The 26,050-nt window shown below is 47.0% G+C and overlaps 2 protein-coding genes across 2 annotated transcripts in view; both read right to left on the bottom strand.

Moving 5' to 3' along the window:
- Positions 1–26,050, bottom strand: part of LOC142497853 (alpha-tectorin-like) — a 299,739-nt gene that overhangs the window by 132,961 nt on the left and 140,728 nt on the right. The gene's annotated exons all lie outside the window — the stretch shown is intronic.
- LOC142498158 (uncharacterized) overlaps positions 19,519–26,050 on the bottom strand; it is a 69,853-nt gene continuing 63,321 nt past the window's right edge. The window contains exons 11-12 of the mRNA XM_075606667.1: positions 20,112–20,236; positions 19,519–19,830 (exon numbers count right to left, since the gene is read on the bottom strand). Of these exons, the coding sequence (XP_075462782.1) occupies positions 19,519–19,830; positions 20,112–20,236 (437 nt within the window). The remainder of the gene's footprint in view (positions 19,831–20,111; positions 20,237–26,050) is intronic.

Here is a 26,050-nt window from a genome sequence, read left to right as displayed (position 1 = left end):
GTTTCTTATTCCTATGAGCGGAGGATCACAGTGGATCTCTGACCCCCAATACTGAGCTTCCGGTCTCCACCGTAAGAGGTTTAACCTCTTCATTGCCTTATTCTAATGCACAGCACGTGAGTGTGAGGATTTTGGCTATTTCTACTTCTATATTTTGAAGCTTTTTGCTGTGTTGCTCTGTTGTTTCCATTTTTTTGTTCTTGTATATACCTGGGAGTATTTGAGCTCCGTATCCTGTACCAAACAATTCTAAAGTTGATTGGAAAAAGTATTTTTTCACCGAAGCTGCGCTACTCCCTATGGTTTTTGTATTGTGACGTATATTATTCTTATTACATTCACATGTCACTGGGTTGGTTGAATAGTACCTTAACTTACAAGTGAAATTAGTACTTTAACTATGTGTATATATATATATGTAGCGGTCATGTAAAATGCCTACAGTCATCTCTCCTGTTGGCAGTAAGGCCTGGTAAGTGTGGGCATGCCAGCAGTAATTATGGAGGTTTACCCTCACACCCTGGTGGGGTGCCCTGTGTATGGCTGGGACTGGTCACATGCTCTGACTCCATGGTTAGTGATGTCAGAGGTGTGTCAGCCTCAGAAGTTACATAAGGCACAGCACTGTGCTCTAAAGTTAGTTGCTGTATAGTTCTTAGTTCTAGTTCAAGCCCAGCAGGAGTTGCTGGAGAGTCTTGGTATGAGACCTGAGTTCTGCTGAGAGGAAGAGTTGCGGTAACTCCAGAGGAGACTGTGTCCAGGGACCTGGCACAGGATAGTGATCCCTGCGGGGATAGGGAATCCCTATTAAAGGAAAGAATCACCTTTGAAGGGAAGCAGCGGGGAGAATCATGAGAGGCTAAGTCTCAACTGCGAGGGGCAGCTAGCCCGCATCATTCAATAAAGATGTTTTCATTCGGAAATCCTCTCGTGTACATCTGTGGAATGAGTGTACAGAGAGGAGCACCACGGAGGAGTTCCTCAACAGGATCATCCCCATGCGGACGCAGGGGCCCTGTTGAGGTGGAGGCGCTGCACTGGAACTAGGTGAGACTCAACACACTACCTCAGCTGCCTGTCTAGACGGGTTCTCCCCACACACCATCATGCGGGAGACTCAGGAGTCCTGTAGCCAGCAGGTGCACCATCAGGCATATTCACACTGTAATGGGGTCCGGTTAGACCACAGGGGCCAATGTGAGATTGGGTGGGTCAGGCCGGGCCAGAAACACCGTTACATTTGGAGGCGAGCTGCTGAGATCAGATCTGTCATCAGGACAGGCTCTAGCTAGGCACACTGGGAAACAGGGATAGAGTCTGCTGCCACTTTGTGCTGCGTAGGGACGGACCTAGGGGCCTGAAAGGAGTGAGGGGTCTGGAGCCGGGCTATAGCTGACCGAGTCACCTTGAGGCAGTGCTAGTTGGTAGGATGCCAGAAGGGATAGCCTGTTAACTTGGTCAGGAGTCCTGGAGAGGGTCTGCGCTAGGCTGACCAAGACAGGTAGATGCCCCAAGTACTGCATGGCAGAAGCCAGAGTACCTAGCCCATTCCAGACACTCACCGTAGGGAGCACAGACTGGGAGGAAGGAGTCACAGCAGACACTGAGAGAGTGAGCCTAGCCTGAGGTAGTGCACATTGAGTCAAGCCTAGTTCGGGTACACATGTGGTGGTGCATCTGAACATCTTTATTGTACTGATGTGGAGGCTGCCCCGCAGAGCGGAGCCCCATGTACGACAACTGCTACGAGAGGATGGAGGATCCGCGTGGTGCGGAGAACATAAGATGGCGACCAGAGGCTGGTGGGGAGGGCACCCGTGGCGTGCAACCCACTGAAGAGCAGACTGTCGCCGATTTATCATTGACCAATCTGCTCTGGAGCGGAGCGAAGGCTATGGCTGCCCCGTTTTTATCCTGTATGGGACAGCGAGGGGCCACCCTTGAAGAGTGTGAGGAAATTGTAATAACAGGGGGAGAACCCCGCGAGGAGAGCAAACAAATGGACTTTTTGGGCGTAAAAGTCAATCAAAATGGCGGTTCCCGCTTGCTAGGGAAACCGCATGGGACAGTTACAGAAAATGTGGCTGGTGCAGGACTTGCAAAAAGCTGGCCGGGAATGGCGCGAACAGCAGAGCCCCGCCCTGAAGGGGGGCATGGCGCGAAAGCTATGGCTGCGCCGGGATGGACAGTGACTAACTCAGCCCCTGTGCTGAGTCAACCTCTTAGTTTATGGGACCCTCCCCTGATTTCTACCAGGGGGAGTGACTTTCAACTATGGCCTGTGGGAATGCACCCACTGGGCCCAGGGATGGATATCCAGACGGCGCAACTACCGAAAGTAGTTCCGGCCGCGGAAGGCAAGTGCAAGAAAGAGGGATATCTTGCACAAAAAGCGGCTGCAAGAAAAAGGCGGGAGCTAGCCGCGGGAAAGGAACTCAGCTCTGAGGAGGAGACTGGCGCGAAAACGCTAACCGCGCCCACCAGGACTGAGAGAGGTGCGGCCTTAATTAAGGGGCATGATATTCCCCTGTGGGACCCGCCCATTATTGCAACCCCTGGGGGCGGGTTTCAGCTCTGTCAGAGAAGGGAGGAGCCGAAGCAGGGAGTGGGGGATCCAGCAACTTCCACCAGCCAGTTGCGAGGAACCACTAAGCTGGAAAGACCTTTACAGAGAGTGGCTCCTGTAAAGAGAATGGCCTGCTCCTCCACTGTGGGCACGATGGTCTCCACCCAGCCCTACTCAGTACCCGGCGGGCTACTGGTGGTACGGGTGGCTGGCACCGAGACGGTGGTCGGGCTCTGCCTACAATGCGGGCTGCCCGGAGGCACGGTCAATACAGCGGCACGTTGCCCTCATTGCGGGACTTTGTACCTGTGGCCTATGCCCACATTCATTCCTATACAGCCTGCTGACCCCCCAGTGGACGTGACGAGGCGCTCCGCCGAGTCCCCGGGCACGCTATGGAGCAACCGCGCGAGTCCCGGAAACAAGGGACTGGAGCCGGTCAAGTCGGCTGGGTCACTGGCGATTGAGGCGGCTGAACCAACCCCCGCGTTCGGGGAAAAGAGACTGTCACCCCGCTCGGAGACCCCTAAGTCCGGGCGAGGGGATTACTCAGATGAGGACCCCCGTGAGCTGGCGGTAGTAAAAACGGAGCTGAAAAGGCAGACCGGGAGAACGACACCCCGTGGGGTGAGTGGCAGGACGTCCCCCGCAGATCGGCGACCCGACCGACGGAGTCCCGCCATCCCAGGACCTGGCGGAGATGGGAGAGAGACGCCTACACCCCTGCGGACGGGTAAGCCAAAAAGCCCTATCTCTTACCTGGTCACAACAGACGGCGAAGCGCTGGAAGGGCCGCGCCAGGCCCAAAGCGCACGTGGAGGGACGGCATCACTTCCGGCAACGACGGCGGAGCAACCGGATGTCGTCATAGAGGAAGAGATCCCGCATGGGGGTCCCACTCAAGATGGCGACGCTTCCGGTTCCGGGGAGAACGTCACTTCCGGTGGCGACGGCGGAACTCAGGAAGAAGAAGCAGCGACGCTTCGGCGATCGGGGGAAGGTCCCCGATCACTTACAAGGCCCAGAAATTGGAGAGACGATCTCAGGACTGAGGAGGGTGAGACATCATCCTTGGACCAGTCTACGGACAGCCAGGAGCGGGTCGTAACCCCGTGGGGTTCCGTTCCGTGCCCCTATACCCAAACCCATGCCCTAGTTAATACCCCTACCCCCATCACACGGTCACCGGGTTCACCGCCTAGCCTGGAGTACGTGGACAATTCACCAGGGGGAGAGGGAAGACGGACTGGGGAAAGGCAGCGCAGTGGCGCTACGGAGGGCGATTCAAGGGGACAGGGAGAATTGAGGGTGGCAGATACAGCACCCCAACCGGCAGTAAAGGCTCCGGGGTACTCGAGGTGTTTCCCATCGCGATCCACGAGGTCGTCAGGGGTATTTTCATTCGACGACGACAGGGAACCAGGGCCTAACCCATTTAAGGAGACCCGGTGGTGGGCCCCGCTATTTGAAGGGTACTCCGCGTGGATGGACCGTACTCGGTTCCTCATCCGGCGGGAGGACGTAGTAGATTTCTGGTGGAAAGAGGGAGAGTTCACACCCGAGCAGAGGGACAGGGAATTACAGAAGAGGTGGTTCCAGCTGGAGCGTAGAGACATAGCGCCCATGGGTCCCGACACACTGTCAGATCCAGTCGATCCTGATGAGCCCCTATCATGGGTGTTACCTGGGAGGGCAGGTAATGCTGATCTGACCAGGGTCAGTAGGGCGGAGAGGGCTATAATAGTCCGGTATAAAAAATCCCACGGGTTGGAGTATCCCTATGTTCCGGAGCCCCTGATGGATGAAATTGAGGACAATAGGGAAAGGTGGCTCCAAGAGACTATAGAGTTGTACTTAGTCAATAGGGGGAGCGCCATTGTAGGTAAGAAGGCGGAGGAAAGGATAGACACCCTGATGCGAGTGTGGAGCATAGGGAGAAATGTCCACAAACATAGGGTGACCTATAGGCCAGAGAGAGGATCGCCTAGGCATTACTATGTCACGGTCCTGGATATGGGTAACAGGGAGGTGAGAAAACCTGACCCAGATCACTATTTTTAGGGGGTACTAACACATTACGCGGGTTCATGGCTGCTGGTCGGGGCGGGCTTGGCGGAATGTACTGTAGTCATTGTTATGGTATTCTGAAAATTTGTATGTGAATGTTAACATAATTATGTCCTATGTTACAGTGCTTCCTGGAAGAAGGTGTACAAATTTAGGTCCCAGCGAGGACGATGGGATTCACCAGGGGGAGAATGTAGCGGTCATGTAAAATGCCTACAGTCATCTCTCCTGTTGGCAGAAAGGCCTGGTAAGTGTGGGCATGCCAGCAGTAATTATGGAGGTTTACCCTCACACCCTGGTGGGGTGCCCTGTGTATGGCTGGGACTGGTCACATGCTCTGACTCCATGGTTAGTGATGTCAGAGGTGTGTCGGCCTCAGAAGTTACATAAGGCACAGCACTGTGCTCTAAAGTTAGTTGCTGTATAGTTCTTAGTTCTAGTTCAAGCCCAGCAGGAGTTGCTGGAGAGTCTTGGTATGAGACCTGAGTTCTGCTGAGAGGAAGAGTTGCGGTAACTCCAGAGGAGACTGTGTCCAGGGACCTGGCACAGGATAGTGATCCCTGCGGGGATAGGGAATCCCTATTAAAGGAAAGAATCACCTTTGAAGGGAAGCAGCGGGGAGAATCATGAGAGACTAAGTCTCAACTGCGAGGGGCAGCTAGCCCGCATCATTCAATAAAGATGTTTTCATTCGGAAATCCTCTCGTGTACATCTGTGGAATGAGTGTACAGAGAGGAGCACCACGGAGGAGTTCCTCAACAGGATCATCCCCATGCGGACGCAGGGGCCCTGTTGAGGTGGAGGCGCTGCACTGGAACTAGGTGAGACTCAACACACTACCTCAGCTGCCTGTCTAGACGGGTTCTCCCCACACACCATCATGCGGGAGACTCAGGAGTCCTGTAGCCAGCAGGTGCACCATCAGGCATATTCACACTTTAATGGGGTCCGGTTAGACCACAGGGGCCAATGTGAGATTGGGTGGGTCAGGCCGGGCCAGAAACACCGTTACATATATATATATATATATATATATATATATATATATATATATATATATATACCCATGTAGAGGTATCAGTACCGTGTTAGCCGAGCTTCAATAATCAAAAAATAAATAGATGATACCGTTCTGTGGCTAACGAAATGCTTTTATTTGTGCGAGCTTTCGAGATACACTGATCTCTTCTTCCGGCGATGTTACAATGAATGAAGCAAAAGGTTACTTAAAGGGGGAAGGAACAGCACAGATAACATTCCAAGAGACACTGTTTTTAAGTAACCTTTTGCTTCATTCAATGTAACATCGCCGGAAGAAGAGATCAGTGTATCTCGAAAGCTCGCACAAATAAAAGCATTTCGTTAGCCACAGAATGGTATCATCTATTTATTTTTTGATTATATATATATATATATATATATATATATATATATATATATATATATATATATATATATATATATATATTGTGTGTGTTTCAACCAGGTTCCACATTTACACGCATGTGCACAAATGCTATGACAGGCACATGCGTTTCAACCAGGTTCAACAGTGACACTCATGCGCAGAAATACTGTGACAAGCAGATATAACTGCCGGTTGTCAACCGCATCACGTGACAAAAGTGCAGCCATTTCTCGTGACATATTCAATGTAAAGTCATAATGTAAAGTACTGTACTCCATGCCATGCCCTTTCTCCCCAACCCCCCCAAAATCTCAGGATTTCAGAATGTTAGGTTATATTATTAATATTGTCTCTTTCATTAGAGGCCCAAAACGTGCAAAAGCCAGCCAATTCGATGAAAAATAAAAGAACATTTTAAATTTTAAAAAGAAACTGTATTTTTGTATTATTCATTTTTACTTTATTATCGTGTACTAAACATCTGTGTGACATCGGATCGTGCGCACATGAATGGGAAAAAGTGATAGGTTTTTATTGCCATTCGATTTTTAAAACATACAGGACACCTGCAAGCTCATATTGAACCCCCAAAATAACCACAACATATATATAAGCATATAGGTGTCACGGAGGAGTGCTACTGAGCATGGCAATATATATTTACTGTAAAACCAGAGACAGAACATGAAACACAGACAGAGCTCAGTGCACATCCAGTGAAACCTATACACGGTAGAGTGCCTAAATATATATGTATAGATATCTATTAAATAAAATGATCTTTTAGTTTAACGATTTTTAAGACACAATAACTCGCGATCGCCGACTTGAGTTTCTGACCGGTATTGCATATTAGCTGTAGAATTCCCATTCCCCCCCTCCCCCCCCCAAATAACTACACAAATGAGAAAAGGCATAAAGTATAGTGTTATTTTGATAAATATATTTGAATAGAGGGTTACTGCTTGTACAGAGGTAGCAGCTGTTAATGTACTCACCGTGCAGTAACACATTAGCCCCGCCCCCTTTCTGCAGGCGGCTAATTGCATCACAGCGGTGTCTGCTCCCGCTGGAGAGTTGTGTGTTTCCTGCTACAAAGAGCCAGCGGAAGCAACAACGGCTGTTGCATCTGTAATTGCAAGAGAAGGCAACCTCGTGAGAGGAATCAGTGGAGCACTGCAAGCAGGGTAGGGCGCAGGTAGAATGCAGATGAAAACGGCACAACATGAATAAAAATCTAATTTAATGAGTGACTGGAGACATAACAAAAAAGAACAGAGTAGTGCACTTTGACGCGTTTCGGGCCTTGGCCCTTTGTCAAAGAGTATGTACATCTGTAATTGAATGGACAATACTCTGTAACATAACAATAAAAAAGAGATGTTTCTCCTTCCTGTGCCTAGAGAACGTCGGTATTATTAAAATGTGATTGATAATTGCATTATACTGGATATTTTACCCCCATTCACCACTTCTCAGCACAAAATAAAAGTTTCCAAAACAATTCTAAGCAACTGACAGGAGGGACTCCGCCACCGTGGCATTTGCACGCAAGTTGCTGGCACATCTTTAGGTGAAATGAAACACAACAGGACATCACAATATTACTGGTCAGCAAAATGAACAAGGTCAGAGCGGTATGAGGCAATGTTGGTGCAAAACCGGGACATTTTGATCCGGCACCGATGTATCAAACCATTTTGCTCTAATTGTGTCCCGTCTGCCCTAGTTTACGACTTGGGAAGTGTAAGGGGGGAGTTGGGGAAGAGTTACATCGTGCACATTCTGCGTCTCTCTCTGCCGCATCCTTTCCCCCTTTTATTTGGCCAAAAATCAACCATACCTTAAGGCTAAAATTCTGCATGTTCTTATGTAAGCTGCAGCTCTTCTCCAAAAACAGTGCACTGCATCAAACACACGTCTCTCTGGGATGTTACACAGGCCCCTGAGTGCTTAGATACTTCTTTCTGATTTCTAAAGAGTACTAAGAATACAATAATAGAAAGTTCATATTTGTGAAAACGTCATGAATTTTTTTACCCAGATCGATGATCCTGCATCCTGATCACGCAGTAACTACATCATACTTGCAGCCAGAGACTAGTGAGTGAAGGGGGCCTATTCATTACAGTGTGAGAGTCCGGACAATTTGTACCGCTAAAAAGCAGTATTCAGTAAGAATTATCTGTTCAAAAAGTCAGTGACAACATTTTTAATTTGAATGTTGTTTTCACATTAAAAGTGTTCTGTTTCATGCAACATGTCTTATAATGGAGGGAGGCACAGAGAGAGAGAAATGAAAACCCCATGCAATGAATGAGCCCGTAAAACAAGTGTTTTGAATCAAGAAAACAAAAGTATGGAGCATCAATTCGAGTGAGCTGAGAAAGAGCCACACAGAAAAGGATCCATATACCACACCTGCCACATTGTCCGACCATAAGCTCCACCACAAGGGATTCTGGCTTCACACTTCAGCTCAGCTAAGACCCTGGACCCTAAAAACACAAAAGGAACAAAACTAGGCAGTAATGTTGAAAGAATATATACAGCATCACATGATAAAGTCAGACATTCTGTTCTGTTAGAGCTGCAGGAAAACACTAGAATAATCTATCAGCATTACATAGCTAAGGGTAGAGCACAGTGGTGATCTGTTTGCTTGCTCAAGCAGTAGCGTGAGAATTATACAGTATGGGGGGGGGAGGGGAGAGGGGGGTGTTACACTAATGTCTCCCAGTGTCATAACTGGGGAATAACCAGTGCAAAAGAATTGTACATTATTTATCAAAGAAATGACTGTAAATGCGAATAATGAGATTGCTCTTTGACAAATTTGATTCTGTTTGATGCACAGTTACCGTTGGCCGTCAACTTTCCAATTTGTCTGCTCTGCAGGAAGTGTTAGCGCAGCCTGTGGGTAGCACTGCAACCACAGCAATCATATCATGGGAAGCAGAAGACATTTCCTTAAAAAAACATGTCCCACATGTCTGTCTGTCCCTGTGTGTGCTGACCTGTACCTGCCCATTCCCTGTGTGTGCTGACCTGTACCTGCCCATTCCCTGTGTGCTGACCTGTACCTGCCCATTCCGTGTGTGCTGACCTGTACCTGCCCATTCCCTGTGTGCTGACCTGTACCTGCCCATTCCCTGTGTGACCTGTGCCTGCCCATTCCCTGTGTGTGCTGACCTGTACCTGCCCATTCCCTGTGTGTGCTGACCTGTACCTGCTCATTCCCTGTGTGTGCTGACCTGTACCTGCTCATTCCCTGTGTGTGCTGACCTGTACCTGCCCATTCCCTGTGTGTGCTGACCTGTACCTGCCCATTCCCTGTGTGCGCTGACCTGTACCTGCCCATTCCCTGTGTGACCTGTACCTGCCCATTCCCTGTGTGTGCTGACCTGTACCTGCCCATTCCCTGTGTGTGCTGACCTGTACCTGCCCATTCCCTGTGTGCGCTGACCTGTACCTGCCCATTCCCTGTGTGCGATGACCTGTACCTGCCCTTTCCCTGTGTGTGCTGTCCTGTACCTGCCCATTCCCTGTGTGCTGACCTGTACCTTCCCATTCCCTGTGTGCGCTGACCTGTACCTGCCCATTCCCTGTGTGTGCTGACCTGTACCTGCCCATTCCCTGTGTGCGCTGACCTGTACCTGCCCATTCCCTGTGTGTGCTGACCTGTACCTGCCCACTCCCTGTGTGCGCTGACCTGTACCTGCCCATTCCCTGTGTGTGCTGACCTGTATCTGCCCATTCCCTGTGTGTGCTGACCTGTATCTGCCCATTCCCTGTGTGTGCTGACCTGTACCTGCCCACTCCCTGTGTGCGCTGACCTGTACCTGCCCATTCCCTGTGTGTGCTGACCTGTACCTGCCCATTCCCTGTGTGTGCTGACCTGTACCTGCCCATTCCCTGTGTGTGCTGACCTGTACCTGCCTATTCCCTGTGTGACCTATACCTGCCCATTCCCTGTGTGTGCTGACCTGTACCTGCCCACTCCCTGTGTGCGCTGACCTGTACCTGCCCATTCCCTGTGTGTGCTGACCTGTATCTGCCCATTCCCTGTGTGTGCTGACCTGTACCTGCCCATTCCCTGTGTGCGCTGACCTGTAGCTGCCCACTCCCTGTGTGCGCTGACCTGTACCTGCCCATTCCCTGTGTGTGCTGACCTGTATCTGCCCATTCCCTGTGTGTGCTGACCTGTACCTGCCCATTCCCTGTGTGTGCTGACCTGTATCTGCCCATTCCCTGTGTGCGCTGACCTGTACCTGCCCATTCCCTGTGTGCGCTGACCTGTACCTGCCCATTCCCCGTGTGTGCTGACCTGTATCTGCCCATTCCCTGTGTGTGCTGACCTGTATCTGCCCATTCCCTGTGTGCGCTGACCTGTACCTGCCCATTCCCTGTGTGTGCTGACCTGTACCTGCCCATTCCCTGTGTGTGCTGACCTGTACCTGCCCATTCCCTGTGTGCGCTGACCTGTACCTGCCCATTCCGTGTGTGCTGACCTGTACCTGCCCATTCCCTGTGTGTGCTGACCTGTACCTGCCCATTCCCTGTGTGTGCTGACCTGTACCTGCCCATTCCCTGTGTGTGCTGACCTGTACCTGCCCATTCCCTGTGTGCTGACCTGTACCTGCCCATTCCCTGTGTGTGCTGACCTGTATCTGCCCATTCCCCGTGTGTGCTGACCTGTATCTGCCCATTCCCCGTGTGTGCTGACCTGTATCTGCCCATTCCCTGTGTGCGCTGACCTGTACCTGCACATTCCCCGTGTGTGCTGACCTGTACCTGCCCATTCCCTGTGTGTGCTGACCTGTACCTGCCCATTCCCTGTGTGTGCTGACCTGTACCTGCCCATTCCCTGTGTGCTGACCTGTACCTGCCCATTCCCTGTGTGTGCTGACCTGTTCCTGCCCATTCCCTGTGTGTGCTGACCTGTACCTGCCCATTTCCTGTGTGTGCTGACCTGTACCTGCCCATTCCCTGTGTGTGCTGACCTGTACCTGCCCATTCCCTGTGTGTGCTGACCTGTACCTGCCCATTCCCTGTGTGTGCTGTCCTGTACCTGCCCATTCCCTGTGTGTGCTGACCTGTACCTGCCCATTCCCTGTGTGTGCTGACCTGTACCTGCCCATTCCCTGTGTGTGCTGACCTGTACCTGCCCATTCCCTGTGTGTGCTGACCTGTACCTGCCCATTCCCTGTGTGTGCTGACCTGTACCTGCCCATTCCCTGTGTGCGCTGACCTGTACCTGCCCATTCCCTGTGTGACCTGTACCTGCCCATTCCCTGTGTGTGCTGACCTGTACCTGCCCATTCCGTGTGTGCTGACCTGTACCTGCACATTCCCTGTGTGCTGACCTGTACCTGCCCATTCCCTGTGTGTGCTGTCCTGTACCTGCCCATTCCCTGTGTGTGCTGACCTGTATCTGCCCATTCCCTGTGTGTGCTGACCTGTATCTGCCCATTCCCTGTGTGTGCTGACCTGTATCTGCCCATTCCCTGTGTGTGCTGACCTGTACCTGCCCATTCCCTGTGTGCTGACCTGTATCTGCCCATTCCCTGTGTGTGCTGACCTGTACCTGCCCATTCCCTGTGTGTGCTGGCCTATACCTGCCCATTCCCTGTGTGTGCTGACCTGTACCTGCCCATTCCCTGTGTGTGCTGACCTGTACCTGCCCATTCCCTGTGTGTGCTGGATTTTGCCTTCTTCATTCCCTTTGGTATGTTACTTGCTGCTGTTACTACTTATTATTGATGTATGTGCTGCACTGTGGTGGATTGGTTTTCCTGTGTGTGCTGAAATGTAATTGTCTGTTCTTTATATGTTCGACTCTGTGACTCTCTTTCAAAATACTGATAAGATGTCTTCTGCAAGCTTAGGAAAATGTACTGTAAGCCCTACTGTATTTAAATGAATGGGGGCTTCAACTTCTGAAGCAGGTTAAACAGCTTCTCAGTATATTGATAAGGGGCAATGGCTATACAACTGTTTGGTCCATGTAAGTATATAGATTTGTACATATATAGTGCTGCCAATGTATGCACTGCTTTACTATAGATACCTGTATAATCTGTTCATTTCCAATGTGGAGCTGTAACAGGGACTTATCTCTGTTTAAATAAAGCAGCATCAGAGATCTGAGAATCCAGCAGAGAGATAGTTAATTACAGCCACTCAATGAACTAGTATCTACCAGGACTAATGAGAGCTGTCTAAAACGCCTCATGTGAGACACAGGAGAGCAATTTCCTTAGCTCACAGTTGGGCTGACAGAAGGAGAGCAGAGAAGCCTGCACACAGGCACTGTCTTGAGCACAAAGGCTGTGCTGAGATCAACACATCCAGACACCCAGATACCTATATTTCCTTGACACAGAGGACCCAGGAACCTGCCAGAGTCTGACATGGAGGGCCACCTGTTAAGGTACCTCCTGGGACTTTGGGGTGATAGGCTGGTAATGGGAATATCCCTCCAGTCCTGCAGACAGGGTCTGGCAAAATAAGTTAGCCCTTACAAAGTGATAGAGGTTTGTTCTTTTGTTGTTTTTGTATGTTTTGCCTGGATAAAGGAACAGACTCAATAAAGCCAACATATAATTGCACCCAAATCGGTCGCCATTATATATACTGCTACACACATCTCTTACAGGATCACATCAATTAATTTAAATGAGTTGCTAGGAACATTGATTTCAGTGTCAGATACTTCATGGTTGCAGCAGCATCCACAGGTTGCGAGCAACAGAACCACGACAAGGTCCTTCCTGTGTCTGTTGAAAAATATTGGTGGAGCTCTGCTCCCTGTCCTGTTCTAGGACAATCTCACAAGCCAGTGGAGGGCATGCTTACCATTGCAAGGAAAACACCCTGTGAGGAGGCAAGGTTAAACAGATCATATGGTGTTGGGAAGATATTACCGTAGACATAGATTGATACTCACTGCAGTTTCCCATATACTCAGTACCATTTATGGTGGAAACAATCACAATCAATCAGGTTTCCTGGAGCACCCATTAAGGTGATTGTCTCTCAATCCATCGCAGGGGAGCTCTGGTCAATATAGTGAATCATGCAGTATCGTGTAATACTGAACATATGGAGTTCATCATGATTGGTGGACAACGCCTGAAAACATGACTCCAGGAGACACAATAGAATATAATGACGGTTACAGGACAGATAGGGATAATATCAATTATACTTACCCACTATATTATCATCTGGGATGAGAACATAATCTATTTATTCTGCTATTACCGATGTCCTGCAGGTTAGCTCCATCATGAGGGGCCAGAAACTCAAGAAGGCAAATTACATCTAACTTCATATTAAGAACATGCTTTCTTTAAAAATATATTTATGCATTTATGCACTTTTGCACACTAGTGCTTTATATTAAAGAAACAAAACCCATCATGCACCCTTCATTATTAAAAAAAAAAATTTTTTGAATAATTTATTTTAAAAATATTTATTTTTTATGTGTAAGTTCAATTAATTTTTTTTACATTTCTGATATGAACACATAACTCCGATATACGGCATGGATTCAGGGTTAAACACAAATATGTGTAGACACTGTTAAAATCAGGATAAATCAGAATAGTGATGTGCAAACTTACAAAAATCCAATTCACTTTTTTTTTTTCAAACTTTACAAAAAGTTCTAAACGTTTCAAAAAGGTTCAAGTGAACTTTTAGACAAAGATACAGGGATATACCAAATAGTAAGCATAGGAAGGATCTGGATCCAGGGAGAAATCTGATTACTATTACTGGGGGGGGGGAGGGTGTGGGGTTGTTTGCCTTTTGGATCAATATACTGGAGATACAAATATAGGATGCATTTGTAAATGTAACATACAGCAGGTTGAACTCGATGGACATATCTCTTTTTTCAATCTCATGTACTATACCACTTACATATTTAGTAACATACTGTATTACTCCAATGCATATTTCTACTCACAACTCACCTTGGTGACCCTGCCTTTTATGCTAATGAAAATGTCTGAGTATATCGTATTAAACCACTAAAAAGACCAGCCACAACAATGATTTCATAAATAATTTGTATGCAAAATATAACACTACTGTCTACTGTGTAAAACATGGTTCTCCACTTGTTCAAACAAACACAATGTGCAGTTAGTACTTTCTCCGCATGGAGATTGGTGGAGCTCTGCTCCTTGTCCTGTTCTAGGACATCTCAAAAGCCAGTGGAGGGCATGCTTACCATTGCAAGGAAAACACCCTGTGAGGATGCAAGGTTAAACAGATCATTCAGTTGGGAAGATAACTAGACAGACCACATAGATTGATACTCACTGCAGTTTCCCATATACAGTACTCAGTACCATCTAAGGTGGAAACAATCACAATCAATCAGGTTTCCTGGAGCACCCATTAAGGTTGATCAATGTCTTTCCATCCATCGCAGTGGAGCTCTGGTCAATATAGTGAATCATGCAGTATCGTGCAATACTGAACATATGGAGTTCATCACGATTGGCGGACAACGCCTGAAAACATGACTCCAGGAGACACAATAGAATATAATGATGGTGACAGGACAGTTAGGGATGAAACAAGTTTATTCACAGTATACTGTACTTACCCATTATGTTATCAGCCGGGATGAGCACATAATCTATTTATTCTGCTATTACCGATGTCCTGCAGGTTAGCTCCATCATGAGGGGCCAGAAACTTAAGAAGGCAAATTATATCTAACTTCATATTAAGAACATGCTTTATTTAACAATGTAATTATTAATTGACTCCTTTGTGCACACTAACTCTTTATATTAAAGAAACAACACTCATCATGCACCCATCATTATTTTTTAAAAACTTCACAAATGTATTACATTTCTTTTTTATGTGAAAGTTACATTTCTTCTTAGTTTCGGATATGAACACATAACTCTGTTATACTGCATGTATTCAGAGTTAGACACAAATATGTGTGGAAAATGTACTTCAGGTTAATTCAGAATAGAGATGTGGGAACGTACCACAATTCCGTTTACTTGTGTTTTTCAAACTTTTTAAAGTAAGTTCTAAAATTTAGAGAAAAGGATTGGGCTAAATTGTGGAATTTTGCCAGCGAATATATACTCATATTTGAAAATTCAGACGTCGTCCCGCTTTTTACATATTTATCTCTCTCTCTGCGATTGAGCATGGACCAAAGTGGAAAAAGTATTTCCACAGAGGCTTTACCGAAGGCCAGAACGCCTTTATTTCCACGTTCTGCGCAATTCACAACAGTAGCGGAATAATTTCAGATTCCGCCACAGTGTAACATACATAAAAGGGCACATTAAAAAGTGCCACGAATGTATGGAACCCGAGAGTGTCATTGCCGATGAGATCCCATGAGATGAGATGCCGATGAGATTCCATGAGATGCCGATGAGATCCCATGAGATGAGGTGCCGATGAGATCCCTGAAATGAGGTGCCGATGAGATCCCATGAGATGAGATGCTGATGAGATCCCATGAGATGAGATGCCGATGAGATCTCATGAGATGAGGTGCCGATGAGATCCCGTGAGATGAGGTGCCAATGAGATCCCATGAGATGAGGTGCCGATGAGATCCCATGAGATGAGGTGCCGATGAGATCCCATGAGATGAGATGCCGATGAGATCCCATGAGATGAGGTGCCGATGAGATCCCATGAGATGAGGTGCCGATGAGATCCCATGAGATGAGAAGCCGATGAGATAAACATAGGTTCCTGAGTGCCAGGATTACTTACACCTTTTCAATTTAGGATAGAATATTAAACGAGTTTTGACTTTCGCTGTTCATACAAATTGCAACATTTCAGTTCCTGAGGATTCCCCTAGTAAAGGTGCGGTCAACTCCAGTCCTCAAGGGCCACCAACAGGTCAGGTTTTAAGGTTATCCCTGTGTCAGCACCGGTGGCTCGGTCAGAATGACTGGGTCACCGATTGAGCCACCTGTGCTGAAGCAGGGATATCCCTAATACCTGGTCTGTTGGTAGCTCTTTAGGACTGGCGTTGGCCGCCCCTGGTCTAGTACAATATCCAACATCTCATTCATTCAATTATTTCAACAACTCAAGCTTCCAACCATCATAACGACACATCTTGTAATCCCTTTAGCAGCATTCTTACCTGTGTATTTATCTTGGTGATACTGTATTTCTTATGATTCACACGTCACTGCTAATAATCACTTCATTGTTAATCTTATCATATTTCCTTAACATTTTAATGTTTCACAATCTGGTTTATTTATTTACACGATGTTAGAAGGAACACAGGGCACAACGGCTTTAGAATATCCAATCTCATTTATTGAGCCAACAATTGAGTGTTGGCTCAATAAATGAGTTTGGATATTCTAAATCCGCTGTGCCCTGTGTTCCTTCTATCATCTACCCAGGACTGATCGCAGGCTTTCGTTCAAGCACCGGAGCACCGGTAACTGTATTATTTTTGTTCATATTTTGAGGAGTGCAGCATCTCTCTTATTTGTCTGGATTATTTATTTACACACCATACATTCATTTTTACTTCCCTCATTTATGTTTACAACTAAGTTATTAAGCCAACTCGCGTCATATTCGTCCCAACATACAGTATTAGGTTTGCTGATTTTACAATATATCTGCTTATTTTTCTCATTTATTTAATTTTAGCGCTATAGTGCTTCCATTAATCTAACGGTAAATCCGCGCGCACACACACGTCTTACACGTTTCCGCGAGGCAAATATGTCAAACATTTCAATTTCATGGCAAAACTACCTTGATAACGACGCTCTTAAGTTGCCTAATTTGCCACTAATTTTCCATTATTTTTTCATTGATTTAATGTTTTCACGTCCACAAGATGTCACATAAAAATAAAATGTACTTGGAGTATTTATAACATGTTACAGGAGGAGGACTGTTATCCGCCATAATCCTTCATTTCTAAATTGATGCCATTTTACATTATTTAGAACTTACCATACTAGGTCATTTATAAATCCATTTTGCATCCACATCTAGCAGCTACAATATTTCTTTATGCATTCCAGTATTTGTTCTTTTACACAATTGATCTCTTTTTAATTTTATTGTTATTTTTTTTTTTATTAAACTGGTCTCTTGGGTTTCCCCCTTTCTACTCACAACTTACCTGTGTGACCCTTCCTGTTATTTTAATGAAAATGTCATAGACCACTAAAAAGACCAGCCAAAACCATGATTTCATAAAAAACTGTTGTATCTATTGTCCATCTGAAATATATCACTATCTACTTTATAAAACAGGGCTGTCCACCTGTTCAAACAAATAACATGTGCAGTTAAACTTCATCCACTTGGAGAGTCACACATTATTTGTTTAAAATATCTATTGTTTTGAAAACTAACTACACAGTTACGTTAACCCATTGGGAACAAGTCATATTGCACATACCACAGAAATGTTCATATTTCAGTTGATCCGCTCTGAAAGCCCAGCGTCCGGTAACGTTAACGTTACTGGTGGATGACACATTCAGGATGGCTGGGGACATTGATCCTGGAATTGAGTAGTAATCTGTGTTGTACCCGCTGTTTAGACCAGCCTGTGGAGCAGAACATCTCCTTAATGCAGTTGGACTCACCTACATCCTGAGTGGAACGTGTCCCATACAGGGGGGAAGTACCAGTGTCACATAGAAGGGAATTTAATTATAAGGATCACACTATTTAGATATAATATTTAGTGGTTTGTGACTATACAAAAAATACTGCAATGTTACCACCGCAGCTGTGGGAAGGCGGGTGCAGCTGGTAATAGTGCCATGGGATGTGTCTAAGAGCTCTGGCCCTTTGTTGGCAATTTGTACATTTCAGGATCTGTGCTCTGCCGGTAATATATGTACAATTCGCACAGGGCCCATGTACTGTAACACAGGATATTCCCTCATCCCACCACCTGACCCATTGGAAAGGGACAAGTTGCAGAATACATGAATAGAGCAGCATGGAGAGAAGCATTATAGAGCAGCCAGAGCAAATTCACAATGACCACCATCTTTTTATTAAAACAACCTGGTATATCTTGGAGGGTTTCATAGTGGGGCATCTGTGAATAGGTAAATCAAGCAATGTATGTCTGTCTGCAGTATAATGAGTTTTGTTGTACCTACCATGCATGCAGCACTTTACAAAACAGATACCTGTATGCAGAACATACAAAATATTAAGGGGATAAATGCAGCCAATATAGGGGAAATGGAATTATCTCCAAATCAGCTTACAAGGCTCCATTTTTTTTCTAGCTACCGTATGTAATGATTGACAGAGCAGTGCTTCTCACTCAGGGTGTATATGATGGCATCCTTACCAGTGCTGGGGTACCTCCCAGTCCATCAGTCCCCCCGCTTTCTGTGCCTGTCGTCCACTGGATGTCCTCATAGTTGAACAGAATGAAAGTGAGATTCCCATCTGTGCTCAGGACAGTCTGAAATGTGTTCACCTAAAAGGCACAGAACAGGGTATGGCATTACCTCTTCTGTGATTCCTGCTTTGTGCTCAGGGTGGGGCTGGAGGAGTCTCAAGCCCACCCAAGTGTGAGACAGCGCTGCCCACTAATTTGAGTAGATGGTTGGCGCATGTGTTGTGATGAGGTACCTGCCGGGTGTGTCCACACCCGGGCGCGCAGATGCTGTACTTGGGATCCGCCAATCCAGAAGAGTGATCCACGATGCATCCGCCTTTAAGATGGATGGCTCCCACATGGAGTGGTCCACTTTTAGAATGTCTCTGACTTCAGATACTGCAGAGGATGATCTAGTCTGACCACCAAGGACCAGGATGTAAACACTTTCTGGCTGTGACCCTCACTTATGCTGGTTTTACAGGGCCGGGTCCCTATCCTTTGGGCCGGTCCATGCAGCAACCACAAAGCTGAGTGGAGTTGGGGCCTAGCTGGGTCCTAAGGGGGGATCTCTGGCCTAGTGCAGGGGCTACTGGCTCCCTGCACATGTACACCCTACCCTTACTCTGTCCCAGCTCCGACTGCTAGCGTGATACCTGCCTGATGACTATATCCTGTCAGCAGGGGAATCCTAGGGCCCTATTGGCTATCATACAACATGTGACCGCCACCAAGGCTCATGGGACTTTTAGTCCCCGCTCGGACCACTCCCTACTGTCTGCTGCTTCGCGTGCTTACGCATGTGCGAACTCCTGTGCAAGCGCAATCTCTCATGCCAACCTCAATATGGCCGACAGACGTTTGGAGCTAAACTGCACATGCGGGACTACACTGCGCATGCGCGACCGCATACGAGATGGCAGCGCCTTGCTGCAGATGCCACCGGGTGCCCCCCGCGATGCACTCGCCTCTGCAATTCCCTGACATGGAGTGGGAGTCCCCGCTCGCTCAGCGGAGGTAAGAGGGCCCAGGGGGAACCCTGCAACAAATGTATGATTACTTCACTACAAAGTATGTTAGGGGAGGAAGAAGCTAAAAAGAAATGATACCTTGCTGGAAGATTGATAATATGCAACTTTGTGCCACGTCGCCACAAACACCCACTGAGCAGAGAAGTGTAGGACACAGAAGTAAGTTCTAATGTCAGATGTTGCCCGCGCCAAAATACCAGGATCCTTGCTCTGCCGGTAATATATGTCACTGGCTACGCTATTATCCACATCAGCCCAGAAAGGGGCTAGGAAAGGGTTCCCATCAGTCACAGGAAGCGCGCTGGGTGTGGAAGTGCTGATTGGTGTATTGAATGACAGCAAACCATTGTTATTCACCTGTTGGGGCAGAAGAATGACATGAAAACCATTACATTTTTGTGGATCTTTAGCAACTCCATAACCTCAACTGCTTCACTAACAAATAACAATCTGGAGGATAAGAGACTTCGTAAGTAGGCAGAAAATATGGTCATGGATTTCTTTCTCATACATTCGACTTCCTCCTTTTCATAATAATGGCAGGAATAATACATTTGTATGTTACTCTTTATTTGTGACATGAATTGCACATATTTCGGGACAGTTAATGGAAGTGCAGTCACTGACACTGTACTCACGTAGAGATGAGTATAACCATTCCCAAATAGATACATTTTAGAAGGGTGTGTTATTAATGCCGATCCACCATCATCTACTTCTGGATTCACAGTGTCGAGTGCAAGTCCATATGGGTATAGAAGATCTGTGGGACAAAAAGGGATTGTATTACTTACAATTCTGGAAGCAACATTTCAATGCAATAAGTTAGAGTCAGATAGTGAAGGTCTGTCGAGCGCTTCTGTGTGAGGCAGGTTTGAGAGTGTCAGACACTGGAGTGGGCATAAGGGAGCTGACTTAGGTCGCTGATTCCACCGGTGCAGGGGGAAGGGGTAACCTCACCTGCTCCTCCAGTTGTGGGACCGCTCTCCTTGTCTCCTCCTGCGTGCCGCCGCCGAGATGCAAGTCAGGGGAAAGTTGGAAGTGCGGCGCAACTGCGCATGTCTGAAAGAAGCTCCCGGATATTCGGTTCCAAAAAAACTTTATTGACTTTATTGTCAATAAAGTTTTTTTGGAACCGAATATCCGGGAGCTTCTTTCAGACATGCGCAGTTGCGCCGCACTTCCAACTTTCCCCCAATAAGTTAGAGTCACCTTCAGCACTTCACTTAATGAAGATCCTGTCTCACACTACCTGTGTTTAAAAATATACACCTTGTACCTCAAAGTTACTAGAGGCAGTTACTCAAATTAAATCAATTGCAGACCTTCCCTCTGCCCCCACTTTCTAATGTAAATAAATCTAATTTAGCTAGCCTCTCCTCATAAATCAGATTATCCATCTGCTTAATTAATTTAGTATCTCTTCTCTGCGCTTTTTCTAGTTCAACAGTGTCTTCTTTTATGGAGTGGTACCCACACTGTTCTCCCTATTCATGGTGTACTGTTACTAATGCTTTATAGAGGGGTATACTTATGTTTACTTCCCTTCTATGCATTCCCTGTTTTATGCAAGAAAACATCTTGTTTGGCTTTGCAGTTACTACATGACTTTGGGCACTATTGCCAAGTCTGCTTTCAACAAACACTCCTAAATCCATCTCCATCAAGGATTCTCCTACAGGAAATGTATCCTCATTTGATTTGGAAGTTGACAGTTTATTCTTATTTCCCAAATGCAAAACCTTACATTTATTTGTATTAAACCGCATACAGTATGCCATTTACCTGCTCAAGTTTCCAGTCTATCCAAGTCCTTCGGGAGAGAAATATCAGCCATCAGGCCAAATTCTGATATTTGAATAATGCTAAGGTTGCTAATTTGCTGCCCCTGTTATAATTGATGCCTTCTACTTTTCTCAAGGACTAACATGTGACCGGCCTGGATCTGTATACCCCGTAAAAACATGGTGATTACAATACACCCCCTCCCACCCCCTTTGGTGAAGCTCAGGCACTGTACTGAAGCTATTTCTCCTAACCGAGCTTCTCTGGCAATTTGTGGAGGGGAATCAGGATGCGAGAGCAGCGACACTTTCTCAGTTTGGAGATATCTGCATCCAGAACGGTGCATAACAGCAATTGCTACTGTACATTGGATTTCACACTAAATGGACCAGCTTTAAATATAGCGCCATAACCACAGCTCCAGACTCTGGATAAGGTAATCCACAGGTACTTTTCTCCAGCTCATTAACTGCAGGATTAGCAAGGAGACCAACCAATCCTCTGCCTATAAATCAGATTCATCTTTATCCAGATTGTGTGTTTTGATAACCCACACTATATACACTTTACTTGCTCTGGACAAATAGGCATGCATGACCATTATTAACATCTAATCTACTAACATAAGGGCAGTATCAGGCTTTCACTTGCTACAACCTTTGTTTAATCAAACTGTATTTATATTTTATTCCACACCATTTGTTTGGTTTCTGGATACAAGCAGATACATTGTTCAATCTTGTGCTTTTTATATTGTGTGTTTTTAACTGTGTTTATTATCTGGTCCAATTTATATGTCTGTCATCAGTAGATTGTTTGCAATCTAAATACTGAATTGGGATTTTGGATGCTCTTCTTTTGCTTTTTTCCCACCTTGCATCAACCCACAGACTGGTCTGTCTGTAATCCAGAGCAACATTTGAATCCAATGTTTTAATACATACTGTATGTTATGTATAATTATTTTCTCTACACCTTAAATAGTTACTTCACATTAATAACTGATTAATATATAATACATATGTATTTATATAATCCTTCACTTTATTCCCTTGAGACTCATAGGGGGCTATGCACTAAGCTCAATGGCTTTGCGTTCTGATTTGGCCAAAAAGCAGGTTCGTTAAAAAGTGAAGCCGGGGACGCGATGCACTAAGGCCTTGAGGCCATTTTTTAACGTACCTGCTTAAAATAGCTCAGAACAGCCACAGCGTCCGTGTTGCTTTTTTTCCCCCTGCTAGTGTTCTGAACCTTTCCGTACGCTAGCAGCTAGCTGATAGAAAAAAAAGCCGCATGTAACATTTGCATGGAGATTCTGTATCTCCGTGCAAGGCTGTTACAGGCGATCGTACACTAAATAAATACATTTTAATAATAGTGTACATGAGCAGGGGGTCTCCGGAGCTGAATGCATTGGTTTCAGGTCTGAGGACCCCCTACTTCAGGAGATATAGGCCCCGTTATGGGGTGCCGGTATCCCCTGCAGTTTAAAGCTCCCGCGTCACGTGACCGGGTTATTTACATTCTGCAGGGGATACCGGGACCCCATAAAGGGGCCTATATCTCTTAAAGTAGGGGGTCCTCGGACCTGAAACCAATGCGGTTCAGCTCAGGAGACCCCCTGCACATCTACACTAGTATTAAAACACACATAACAATAAACAATAATTCCTTACCGTAGCGGCTATCCGCTATGGTAATGAAGCTGCTTTAATGTACATTTTAATAATAGTGTGCAGGAACAGGGGGTCCCCTGAGCTGAACCGCATTGATTTCTGCCTCAGAGACCCCTTGCTTCCCGAGTTACACTCAATGCAATTGTGTGACATTTGTGTGATATTTCATATACATTTGTGGAGCTGCTGATTTGTTGGCTTATATTTACAATCGATGCTGGATTTATTTTAACATGCAATGTGGTGATTTTAAGATAAAAAATTCATGTTTTGATTTATGCATGTTTTATGTGTTTAATAATGGGCAAATAATATATTATCCATATCTGGATAATAGTTTTTTTTGCACATTATTGTACTGTATGTGTTGGGGGGGGGAGGGGTGGGAGTATTGGCCCCAAGGGTATGTGGGTAGGCCTCCCTTGTGGGTGGTGGATGAGGGTGGTTAGGCCTCATGGGGTGGGGGGTTAGTGTGGGAGGGTATGTATACCTCCCGAGTGGTGGGTGAGGGTTGGTTAACCCCTTAATGACTGTAGCGGTTAATAACCTCTATGGTGATTAAGGGGTTAGGGACATTACATTGGCTATTGTGATTGTTGTGCATGTTTTGCAGCACCGGACCCCGGCTCGCTCAACGGACTTCTACCTTCTCCTCTCCTCGACCCTGGCTTTGGACACCGACTACTCCTGACCTCTCCTACCCCGGATCTGGCAAGTACCTCTACCACTCTACTCTCTCCTCTCCCGAACAAGGCGATCTACACGACTCTGCTTACCGGACCCGCTCACGCGGCTGTAGGGCGGTGGTTTTCCTGTATCCCCACCTCGGCCTCGCGGTCCAGTCCGGTTTGTGGTGAGCACTCTTATATTCCCGTGACATTATGCTCAGCCCAACAGACCTGGACTCCGCCGAGGTGGGTCGACGCCTGAGCGAACACGATGGCCTGTTCAAGGAAGTAGAGAACTGTCTCTCCCAAAATAACCAGCGTATGGAGATGCTCCAAAATTCCCTGGGTACCATTTCGGAGCAACTCAAATCCCTTCTGTCCTCTCCCGAGGCTGCTGCCGCTCCTCCTGCTCCTATTTTCTCTCCGCCGGTACCTTTGACTCATTCCCCGGAACCTCGTCTACCTTCCCCCAATCGCTATTCGGGAGAGCCTTCAGCATGCCGTGGCTTTCTGGCGCAGTGTTCCGTCCAATTTGAACTGTTACCCTCTCACTTTCCGACTCCTCGTTCCAAGGTTGCATACATCTACTCTCTGCTGACCGATGACGCCCTGGCCTGGGCTACACTCATATGGGAGCATCGCCCGGAGCTGACCTCAAGCCTGGACCGGTTTTGTACTGAATTCCGGAAGGTGTTCGATACACCAGGAAGGAGGGTAACGGCCGCTTCTTCTCTCCTCAATGTTTTACAGGGTAATCGCTCGGTGGCACGCTACGCACTGGAGTTTCGCACCATTTCCGCTGAAACTAAGTGGAATGATGAAGCACTTGCCGCAGTGTTTTGGCAGGGTTTGAATGACACCCTCAAAGATGAGCTGGCCGCACTGGAGCGCCCTACATCATTGGATGCACTCATCGCACTCAGTATCCGTATGGACCAGCGGCTTCAGGAGCGAAGAGTAGAGAAAGGAAAGCGTCTAAAAGGTACCCAATCCACTTTTTCTTCACACACAGCTCCAGGGGAGTCCGTCGCCGTATCCTCCGAAGAACCCATGCAGTTGGGTGGAGCTCGCCTTTCGTTAATGGAAAGACTACGTCGCCGTCGGGCGGGTCTCTGCCTCTACTGCGGTAATGGTGGACACCTGGTGAGTACCTGTCCCTCCAAGTCGGGAAACGCCAGCCCCCAGTGAGTACTGGGAGAACTACACTGGGCATGGTAACCTCTCCTTTCTCTCCCAAACTACCATCTAAGATACTTCTTCCTATAACTCTATCAGGGGACTTTGGAGACATCTCTACGAGGGCCTTCCTAGACTCCGGTTCTGGTGGGAATTTCATTGATCAATCATTTGCGGAGAGACTCCAGATCCCTCTGGTAGCCAAGGATTGGCCCGTAGGCCTTGAAGCCATTGACGGTAGGCCTTTGCAACCCGCATTTATCTCTCATCAGACCATTCCCCTCCGTCTTAAGATGTCAGGACACCATTCCGAACAAATTCAGTTGGATGCCATCCACACGCCGGCAGTAGACGTGATATTGGGTCTTCCATGGCTCCAGCAACATAATCCCCAGATCGACTGGCTTTAGTCACAACCCCTCACCTGGAGAGATCGGTGTCAAGACACTTGTCTGGTTTCATCTAATGCCCTAGTAGCTGCCACACATCCGGAACCCAAGAATTCCCTTCTTCCGGATGCCTACTGGGAGTTCAGAGATGTCTTCGACAAGATTCAGGCGGAGGAATTACCACCCCATCGCGCCTACGATTGCCCGATCGAACTTCTTCCTGGCGCGATTCCCCCCAGAGGTTGTACCTATCCACTTTCCCCCCCTGAGACCAAGGCGATGAAACTTTATATACAGGAGAACCTCCAGAGAGGCTTCATACGAAAGTCCTCTTCTCCAGCAGGAGCAGGTTTCTTTTTTGTAAAGAAAAAGGACGGCACACTTCGTCCTTGCATCGATTACCGTGGTCTCAACAAGGTGACTGTCAAGAATCGGTATCCCCTTCCTTTGATTGCCGAACTTTTCGACAGGTTACAAGGCGCCACTATCTTTTCCAAACTAGATCTCCGTGGAGCCTACAATCTGGTCCGGATTCGTAAGGGAGATGAGTGGAAGACGGCCTTCAACACGCGTGATGGGCACTATGAGTACCTCGTGATGCCCTTTCGTCTCTGTAACGCGCCAGCTGTCTTCCAGGATTTTGTTAATGACGTCTTCAGAGATCTGCTGGATCAACACGTGGTGGTCTACCTAGATGACATCCTGATATTCTCGCAGAATCCCCTGGAACATACTCGGCATGTCAAACAAGTACTTCAGAGGTTACGGGAGAATCGACTGTTCGCTAAGCTTGAAAAATGCCAGTTCCATCAGTCATCGACGTCATTTTTGGGGTACATAATCTCCGACACAGGACTCGCGATGGATCCTACCAAGGTGGAAG

The sequence above is a fragment of the Ascaphus truei genome, chromosome 6 (assembly GCF_040206685.1).
Source record: "Ascaphus truei isolate aAscTru1 chromosome 6, aAscTru1.hap1, whole genome shotgun sequence".
NCBI classification, from domain to species: domain Eukaryota; kingdom Metazoa; phylum Chordata; class Amphibia; order Anura; family Ascaphidae; genus Ascaphus; species Ascaphus truei.
The sequence above is the reverse complement of the archived record's forward strand: the minus strand, read 5'-3'. Positions and strand labels throughout refer to the sequence as shown.